The 9,937-nt window shown below is 54.8% G+C and overlaps 1 protein-coding gene across 1 annotated transcript; it reads right to left on the bottom strand.

Moving 5' to 3' along the window:
• Positions 1-5,316: 5,316 nt before the first annotated feature.
• Positions 5,317-8,905, bottom strand: SOWAHA (sosondowah ankyrin repeat domain family member A). Its single transcript, XM_032197166.1, has 3 exons — positions 8,888-8,905; positions 6,788-7,167; positions 5,317-6,325 (listed from the first exon to the last, which is right to left on the bottom strand). The coding sequence occupies exons 1-3, from the start codon at positions 8,903-8,905 to the stop codon at positions 5,317-5,319; spliced, it is 1,407 nt and encodes a 468-aa protein (XP_032053057.1).
• Between the last annotated feature and the right edge of the window lie 1,032 nt (positions 8,906-9,937).

Here is a 9,937-nt window from a genome sequence, read left to right as displayed (position 1 = left end):
AGAGCTGCATTGCAAAGCTCATCTTCTGCACCCTACGGGAGCCCACGGCTCTGTGGAAGGATAAGCAGGCAGTGGGAATCGTGTAGCCTCTGGGCTTAACAAAACGCACTCAAGAAGCAGCTCATGTATTTCCCTGTGAAACAGCAAGAAGTATTAAGGGTTGTGTGAGAGATTCTGAAATGTCACATGAGCCTCGCAGCTGAGTCATCTCATAGATAAATCCACGGAGAGAAAGCACGGGCTGAGCCATAGGTTTGGTTTGGAGAAAAGAGGCACTGCTGAAATCGTGTGCAAGCAGCCAGGGGTCTTTGTGGCAGCCTTCTGCCCATGGGACGAGCACAGGAGCATCCCACAGCCCCTCACCACGTAACCCCGTGTGAAGCAGACCCTTGTGACGTCCCTGCCTGATGACAGCTCCTGACGGAGAGGCCCCAGCACCCGTTTTGGGGGTCCTGCTGGCTGCCCCCTCCTGCCTGTGGGGTCGGTGCCGCAGCAGGCACTGAGTGCTGCCAGCAGCACGCGGGGCCGAGCCACCCCCAGCAACGGGCAGAGAGCTGCTTGGAGGGAGCATTCCCACCAGTTGCTGATACAAATTTACTAAAAAACGTTTTGAGGTGCGATTTGGTGGTTTGGGGAGCGCCCTTTCAGGGGCAGTGTGTGAGAGCGGCCTGCTCATGCTGGGCGCTGTGCTGCGAGGAGCCCTGGCAGGTGGCACAGTGAGAACTGCAGTGAGTTCGGTGAGAGCAAACACAAGAGCAATTTATATCTCCAAATACCTTTTTGGTGCTCATCTGGTTTATTCTGCACTGGCCCTCTTGCTGCTGGTGGCTACATCACCGTTTGTGTGTCTCCTGACAGAGCGTTTCTGGTCCCTGAGTTCGCAGGGCCCCGGAGGCAGGCCCTGTCCATCACTGTCCTCAGCTGCTCCTCAGAGAGGGAACAGGAACTGAAAGGTGGGAAAGGGGAAACCCACCAGGCTGTAGCTCTTCCTGCTGGGGACACAAAACCCTCCCTGGATGTTTTTTTCCTGGTGGCAGGAGGCAAACATTTAGGCACTGCAGTCAGTGATAGAAGCTGAGCCCAGTACAAGGGCTGGATGTGCTTGATGATTTGCTTTGTCTTATAAATTAGTGAAATAAGCCTTGGCCCTGGAATGGAAAGTGAATGTTCCTCATCACGATGCAGAGCTCTGGATCTGCGTCCTGCTCTGCCCCTGCTGGCCCACAAAGTGCTGTTCGTGCCTGTGCTACGTGCAGGCCAAGTCAGTGTTGTTCATCTCTTTATGAATTTATAGGGTGCCACATTAGCACAAATTAGTGGAATGAGCAAAACCAGCCGTGTTGCCACTTTACTTCAATTGATATGCAAATCAGGAAGCAAATGCACCCAAGGAATGTAGGTCATGGGGGAAATGTGCAGAGCACAAGAAGGGGGGAGCAACAAGGAGCTCAGGGGGCCTCTCATGGCCCTCCCCTCCCCTCGGTTCATTTTGCAACTCCTGCTGGGTCTGGTGGTGGTTATGGAGGGACTCTGCTGATGGATGTTGGTTTGGTGATAAAGCCAAGACCTTGTAAAGGCTCCTTTGCAGGACAGGCTCAGCATTGCCCAAGGATTTCATGCAAAAGCTCTTTGTATTCAATACTCGTGAGAAGAGAACTGAGACAGGAAAAGTCAACCTGAACCTGCCCACGGCTGCCTTGCCTCATCCTGCTCAAACAGCCCTAACCTGGAGGACAAAGTCTGCCCTTTCACAGAGCCACAGCTTGGAGCTTGTTTGTGAACCTCTTGGGTGCAGATTGTTGGGCTGATGCTCCTCGGGACCTGTTGTGCTGGTGAATGGGCAGAGTTGTTACAAAAACGACCTGAGTCAGGGGCAAACAAACATTAGCTTTGGTGATCCCTGCTGCTAAAGTAAAACCTCCACCAGTTTCGTTTGTGTAGCCACTTCAGGGAGTGTGGAGCATTCACAGGTTACTGGTGCCTCTGTTTGTGTTGCCTACAAGTCTAAAAAATTACCTTGATTTGGATTTAAATACCAACAACTGTGTGCTTTACAGAAGTGAGCAGGGAGATTACCTCCGTATTGTAGCTGGAAAAGGGGGACAGGGCAGGTAGGCAGACAGGTCACCAAGGGAAAACAACCCCTGGCTCCTGAATCCTGGTCCTGTGTTGTGTCTGCACCCACCACTTCCAGCTTTAACTCACTGCCAGCCCTCTCCCACCCTCTACGCCATTTCCACGCAGCACAGGCAGAGCCCAGGGGCAAGGGTTTTGTGTTTTTATCCTTCCCTGCAATCAGCTTTGATGGTGCAGGAGGCAGCCCCCGGCTCTGGGCAGGGCCACAAGCTCGGTTTGCCTGGCTGTCCCCTCGCGGCGCTGCTGGCGTGCTCAGGAAAGCCTCCTGGTTAAACTTCACAGCTGCCAGGCCTTCATGGCAACGTCTCGTCGTCGTGTTCAGTCGGGTTTGGGCTTCAAGGAGTGAAACGTGAGAAGAAGCTGCTAAGCTTAGGGATTAATGAAGCAGTATCTGCCAAGATGCTCCCCTGATTTGCTAAAAATCCCGTACCGTGTCCCCCCACGGTGTCAGCAGCAGCACGTGACACTGAAACCAGGAAAGCTGAAGGACGGGTTTTACTTCAAACAGAAGGCAATCTGTGTTTTTGTAAAAAGGGCTGCTTTTACCTCAACCTGAAGGCGATCTGTGCTTTAGTGAAATGGCAGCGTGTGTTCTCGGCACCTCTGAGCGTGTTTGCACCTGGAGGCACGCAGACAGCACTGGGTGCACTGATCGCAGCCTGCCCTGGCGCTTTCTTTTCCTGAATGCCCTCAGCAGGGAGGAGCGAGCTGAGTCACGGCACAGCCTCGCGGGCACAGCCAGGCCCACCCCACCCGCGTGGCACTGCCAGCCTCGGCCCCCCCCCGGCACCACAGCCCTTGGCCAAGCACCTCCTGGGCACGTGGCGAGGACCAGGGCTCCTCCAGCGCTGCTGGGGGCTCCGGTGGCACGCTGCTTAGTCGTGGAGAGGCCTCGGAGGAGGGAGGAATGCAGAACTTCCTTGATGGGACGTGTTGCAACAGAGCCTTATCGCAGACGTGACTTCTTCTTTCTGCCCCGCCGCAGCAGCGCAGGAGCTTTGAAAGCTTCTCCCTGCTTTGCAAAGGTGAAGTCGTAACCACAGCTTGCAGTGGTTGTCGGGTGTTCTTTTTCTGAACCAAAACACTCCATCCTCACACTTTACCTCTGCCTCAGGTTGTTTTAACTCAAAATTAGCACTAAAAATTCAGCCACATGCTGTGACTATGTGCTTCACCAGACCTATTCATAACAAACCCCCAAATAAGACTGAGTCAATCCAGAGACGGCTTCCAACTCGCACCAAGGCAGCCTCAGTTCTGTGGGCGCCTCAGAGGTAAGGCAAACACACATGCACACTTCCGTGGTTTCAAAAGCTACAGCAGAAAGGTGTTTAATGTCACTAAATTGAGAAAGAATTTTTAAAACAGAGCGACAGACATTTTTCCTGGAGCTCTGCAGCTCACCCCACAGTTTCAGACGGCCGCACCGGTCACTGCTCACACCACCAGCCACGGAGCAAACAGAACTTTTTTTTTTTTTTTTTAACCCTACTCCAGACATAGAAATCATGAGGTGCTTGGTCATTAACATTGCGTAACACCTTAATTAGTTCAGTACGGAAGCAGACGGGTGCAGAATAATCCCATTCTCTTCCCAGAGCAGCTGGCTCGGACCCTTCTGCGCTCAGCGACCAACGCCAGGACCGCGGGGCCGACGCTGCAGGGAACAAAGGCAGCGCCTCCATGCCCTGCACGGTCCTAGAGTGTTTGGGGGAAGCCAATTACAGACAACAAGAGGAAGCACGAGGCGTAATTCAAGGCTGGAAACAAAAACCAAAATCCACATTCCTGGAGTCGCTGACTCAGAGAGGCAAAGCACGCAAACAAGTGTTTGGGACAGAAACCCAAACACCTGACTGTGACAGCAGCATGGCAAGCACAGAACTTAGTCACCTCTGTCACCTCTGAGCTCTGCAGCTTTGTTGTTAGTTTTAGATGAAAAATGAGGCGGTTTAGCAGACTGTGCAAAGCAACCAAACAGTTTCTCTTAGCTCTGCCTCTTCGTCTCAGGTTAACTTTAGCCACATAATTTAAAAAATAATAACAATCTCATGGCAAATGTGTTGCTCGCAGTTAGCATGCTGTTTGGAGCTACACGTCGTTCTCTCTATATAAAACAATTATAATACAAAAGAAAAGTGAGTTTTAGATCCGTGATTCATGCTGTTGAGATACACGTTAAGAGGTCATGCAGACATCTTATCATGAAACACCCACTGAACAAAGCCCAATCTCTTTATAAATATTTTCATAAGTAGTCCAAAATCAAAGTTCAGATTTTAAATAAAAAGAATCAGATGTACAAGCCTAACTCTGTTTCCAGTTGGCTACTCACACTGCACAGGATCTGAGTCCTGGTTTTCCACTTCAGTTTTTTGCTATCAGACATCAAAAAGGTTTTCACTCAGATTAAGCGATAGCACTGCAGTCAGTTTAAGCATTTGCAGTTTTGAGACATGGTTAGTTAGTACCACCTGGTCAAAAAGTCCCTCAGGAAGAGGAAAAATAAAAATAAAAAAGCTAACCTAGGCTTCACACTGAGGTAGACAGGTCAGAGTGACTGAGCAATGAGGGTGTTTTCTTTTTTAACCTCTTAATCTAATAAAATGCTTTAGGCAACAATTAAGACACGTTAGTATTTCTGGTAGTGAGAAATCTCGTTCTGAAAAAAACACAATTTGAAAATACACAATTTTAAAATAGAAATATTCCTCCTCTGTTACCAAAACATTCAGAAACGTCATAGAAAACTATGCATCTTTCCTCGAACGCAAGCCTGCTAGGTAACAAGCCGTGTTCAAGCAGCCGGCTCCCAGGCTGCTGTTCACAGTGTAAAATCCGCACTTCTTTACCTTAGTTTGGCTCTTCGGCTGAGGAGCACAGACCAAGGAAGCTGCACCTTAAGCATTTTAACCTGTCTACACAGAGTCTGTGGCCTTCACCAATGCATCAGCAGGGCACAAGGACTGTCTGTAACGTTCCCTGCGCAGTTGCCTTCCCTCAGGCTTCTGAGAACTGGGTTTCAGCTGGCGGCCTTTGAGCCAGACCCTGTTACTGGCTCACTGGAACTTACTTCTAAGAAGAAAGACACAGAGAGAAGAAATCTAATTTACTTCTTCAAGAGAAGACCAAGGCCCCCAGTCACAGTATTGAACAATTCCAATCCCCAGAAGGCAGTGGCTAGTGGCCAAAGAACAGCTCGGAGACCGGCCGGCGTTTCACAACGACCTCTTCTTGCTCCTCCTCCTCCACCACCTCAGAGAGGGAACAATACGAAGGGAAGCCCCCTCTGGTCTTTGGCTTCCTCCTCGGGCCTGTCGTGGCAGCCAGGAGCTTGTTCAGTGACGAAGGCTTCCTCAAGCCTTTGGTGAGGTCATAGAAAGCCATGTCATCGGATATGACCCCCAGGAACGTGCTGGTGGAGCTCAGGATGGAAGCAGCGATCTTGGTGCTCTTCTTCATGGGCAGGGAGGATCCCCCAGTGATTTCGAGGCTGGGGTCCCCCAGCAAGCGCCTGATGGCAATGGAGGCCCCTTCCCTCAAGCACTGGTGCGGCTTCTTCCCGCTGTAGTCCCTCAGGTCGGTCTTGGCGTGGTAGCTGCGGACCAGCATGCTGATGACGGTCTCCTGGCCGTGCATGGCGGCGAGGTGGAGCGCCGTGTAGCCGCCGTGCGACCTGGCGTCCACGTCGACGTGCGTGCCCTCCTTCTGCGCCACCTCGATGATGTTCCTCACCATGTCGCAGTTGCCGTTCTTGGCGGCCCAGTGCAGGGCGGTGAAGCCCGAGATGAAGTCCCGCCGGGCCGCCAGGCTGGCGTCGCCCAGCAGCAGCCCGTGGAGCTGCTGGGACCACTGCCCCTCGGCCGCCATCACCAGCCAGCGGTGCTCGGCCTCCTCCAGTGGCACCGCCGCCGGCTCCTCGCTGGCCCGCAGCGTCTTGGAGACCCGCCGCAGGTTGGGCGAGCGGCACCCGGCCTCGTCCTCCTCCGGCAAGGGTGACAAGGCGGCTCCGGGCTCCTTGGGCTGCTCTGGGGCAGCGGCTGGCGACGGCACGCAGCGCACGGGCAGCATGCAGGGCTTGGGCACCGGCTCCCGACGGCTCCCGGACCCGCCGGCGGGCAGGGGCACCCCGCCACCGCCGCTCCTCTGGAAGATGCCACGGAGCTCGGACACGGCACGGGGCGACGGCTGCTCCTCAGGGGGCGACGGCTGCTCCTCGGGGGGCGACGGCAGCACCTCGGGGGGCGACTTCAGTGCCTCAAGGGGCGACGGCTGCTCCTCGGGGGGCGATGGCAGCACCTCGGGGGGCGACGGCAGCACCTCGGGGGGCGACGGCAGCACCTCGGGGGGCGACTTCAGTGCCTCAAGGGGCGACGGCTGCTCCTCGGGGGGCGATGGCAGCACCTCGGGGGGCGACGGCAGCACCTCGGGGGGCGACGGCAGCACCTCGGGGGGCGACTTCTGTGCCTCGAGGGGCGACGGCTGCTCCTCGAGGGGTGATGGCAGAATGTCGAAGGGCGACTTCAGCACCTCGGGGGGCAACCACAGTGCCTCGGGGGGCGATGGCTGCTCCTCCAGGGGCGACTGCAGAGCCTCGGGGGGCGACGGCTGCTCCTCGGTGGGCGACCTCAGCTCCTCGGTGGGCGACCGCAGCTCCTCGGGGGGCGACGGCGAGAGCCTCCCCTGAGGCGGGGTCCCGCCGCCGTCCATCGGGACGCCCCCGGGCGGCGGTGGGAGCCGCAGGTGCCTCTTGAGGACGACGAACTTGGCGCCGTCGCGCTCCTTCACCGTGGCCACGGCGTTGACCGAGCGCTTGAAGAGCTCCCGGCGCTCCGCCCGCTCCGCCGCGTCCCCGGCGGCCTCCAGCAGCGGGCGGAAGGCTCCCCGTAGCTCGGCGTTGCGCACCCACCCGCCGCGCTCCCGCAGGAAGCCCAGCACGGCGGCGGGGCTGAGGGCGAGCTCCGCCATCCCGCAGTCGCCACAGGTGGACGGGGCTCCGCCACCGGCCCCCCCAGGCGGAGCGAGGCCGCCCTGTGCTGGGAGGAGGCTGCCCGGTGCCCCTCCGGCTTCAGGCACCTGCGGCCGCTCCCGCTGAGGTGACCGAGCCGCCCCGCCCGCCTTCCTCCTCCTCCTCCTCCTCCTCCTCCTCCTTCTCCTCCTCAGCCCGGCCCCGCTGTCTCCTCCCCGCGGGGCGGCGCTGGGCTGCGGGCACCGCCCGGCTCCGAGGCCCCGGCACCAGGTGAGGGGCTCGGCCCCGAGGCTCCTGGGGGAGGATTTTGGGGTTTCTGTGACCCTGGAGCTCCGGGGTAGGCAGGAGGCAGCCCTCGAGCCTTCCCCGGGTCGGTGGGGACCCCCCTCAGCCCGCTCCGCAGGCAGCGCACACGCTGTGTTGGTTTGTTCCTCTTCCAGCTTTCTAAAATGATCATTTTTGGTTCAGTCCCAGCGAGCTTTGGCTAGCAGTCACCCCGCAGGGGCAGCTCTGTGGTGCCCAAAAACCCTCCCTTGTGCTGCTGGCTCGCCTGTGAGTCCTTTGGGTCAGCGTCTCTGACTGAAAATAAGTCAACACTTTGAAATATGTTCATTTTCTTATGATGCTATTTACCGTATCTATTCTCTGTGTTTATCTTTTATCCATATCATATCCGCACCACACGTGTCCACGTGCCAAAACCTTCACAGCATGCCCGTACCTCTGTGTGCATCCGAGGGGAGACACCCTCTCTTTTCATAGAGGGAAGCTGTCTAACTGTGCTGCCGTATCAATTACTTCTGCTAAAGCACTTCTTTTAACATAATTATTGTTCTCAATTCTACAGTTAAAAAACCTCAGACAAATGTCTTTTCCCCAGGGGAAGGAGTAGGACTGAAGCCCTGCTGGAGAGATGACGTTCAGCCTGCAAACTTGTTTTCTCCTCGGCTGAGTGTTGCAATTGAGCTCCCGAAATTGATTCCTGAATGACTGAACGGTTTGTCTAGGAAAACAGCAAGAGCGACTGAGCGCGGAATGAGCGGAGTCGGTGTGGCATGAAGACAGATAAAAGTAACTGCACAAGGGTGGAGGAGAAAAACAGAAAGTAGGTTTTTGTTTTCACCATCCTGGGGCTTGAATAAAATGGAGCATCAGCCGGTGCTAAAGTCTCCATTTTGAAGGCAATTCAAGGTGCGGCGATCTCCACGCAGCGAACCTCTCTCCTTTCCCGTTGGGGCTGACCTCCTTTCTGCCTCTTCGCACCCATTACTGGTGCTGGAAGGGCCCCTTCCTGCAGATTGCTCAGTCTTTGCTTGGCAGCCTTCCTCCTGCTCGCTCCATCTTTGTGCAGGTCTCTGACAAGCTATTTTATCTCTTGCTAACAAGCTGGCACCGAGCCAGTTCCTCAAAATCATTTTGCTGCTCTAATGTTCTTTCACATAATAGCGTGTAATCTTCATGCTGATTGTAGCAATTCAGTATTTCCATGTGAATCGCACACCTTTTATTACTGCCTTTAGATGTGGCATATACAGTAACCTCGCCCTCTGCCGAGGGAGCTGCTAGTGCGTAGTGTTTTGGAGTATTAGCAATGCTTTCTAGCTTACGGCATCCCACAGTTCTGCCTTGCCTACTGTAGAGAGCTAATCACGAGCAAGCATCCAAAAATTAATTGCTACGCTTTGGTTTCAATGTTGATTTCTTTTCCTTACTAGAATCTGTTGCAGGCATAAGAAAACCTCAGCAGTCCACAATTTCTGCATTGCAAACTTTCAGCCGTACCCTAGGATTATAGCTCATGTCTGCAAATGAGCTAGAGGAGGATGGAAAATAACTCAGAAGAATAGGCTTTTGTGTAAAGCATTTTCTTATGTTACAAATATTTCAGGAGGAGTTGCTCCTGTTGCTTGAGTTGGCTCCAGCACGGCAGGCTCTGTCCTAGGGCTGGCTGCTACGCAGGGGACTGCACGGCCCCGGCAGTATTTCTGTGGGTGCTTGTGGGGAGGTGCTGGGTACTGTGCTTGTGTGGACAGCCCTGAGGAAGGTGTCAGCTCCCTGCACCCCTGTATCCCTTGGGACCCATGAGGGTGCTGCCAGCTCCCCCTGTTTTATCCCCACCCCAAGAGGTTTCCTGCAGAGAGCCCTTTGTGCCCCAGGAAGCCTCTTGCTGTGGCCGAGGTCCCACCACCTCTCTGTGGCCCAGAGGAGGGCTGTTACTGGGGCTGTTCCCCCTGCAGGTCCTGACATTCCACATGGCCCCAAAATGAGAAGGCACAGCCCCAGGAGGCTATGGAGAGGAAGAGGGATGTCTACGAGTGTGCCTCGTGCCGTGCCGAGCGCGAACTGGTTCCTCTCGTTTAAGCGCCTTGTTGCGAGGAGCTCCTTCTCCAGGTAATTTTCCAGTGACTCATCCAAGCACCTGCCCCGTGCACGCTCTCCTCGTTCTTTGTGGGCAGGCTGTGCCGTGTGGCTGTGCTCCTTTTCACAGTCTCAGTCAGTGGGCGTGAGGTCTCTTTCCCAACTTCCCTCTCTCCATCCTTTTTGCCAGTGCTGTCCCTTATCTGCCGCTGTCTTTTGGCTGCCCACCTTTCAGGCTGAGTGCCAAGTCCAGGGGATCAGATCCCAGTGAGCTGCTCTTGTTTTACTCAGGGCTGGTCATCCTCTGAGCAGACTGTGCAGCAGAAATTAAGCTTTTTGAATGAATTGTATTAATTTACATAATAAATGAGTTTAGAGCATCATGGGCATTATGCTTATCAGTCATCTGGAATTTCCAGCCTTAAAAAAACATGAGAAGTTTTACCTTCTTTTCTGTGTCACCAAAAACTTATA

This window comes from Aythya fuligula, chromosome 14 (assembly GCF_009819795.1).
Source record: "Aythya fuligula isolate bAytFul2 chromosome 14, bAytFul2.pri, whole genome shotgun sequence".
Lineage (NCBI taxonomy): Eukaryota > Metazoa > Chordata > Aves > Anseriformes > Anatidae > Aythya > Aythya fuligula.
This window is presented reverse-complemented; position numbering and strand designations above follow the sequence as displayed.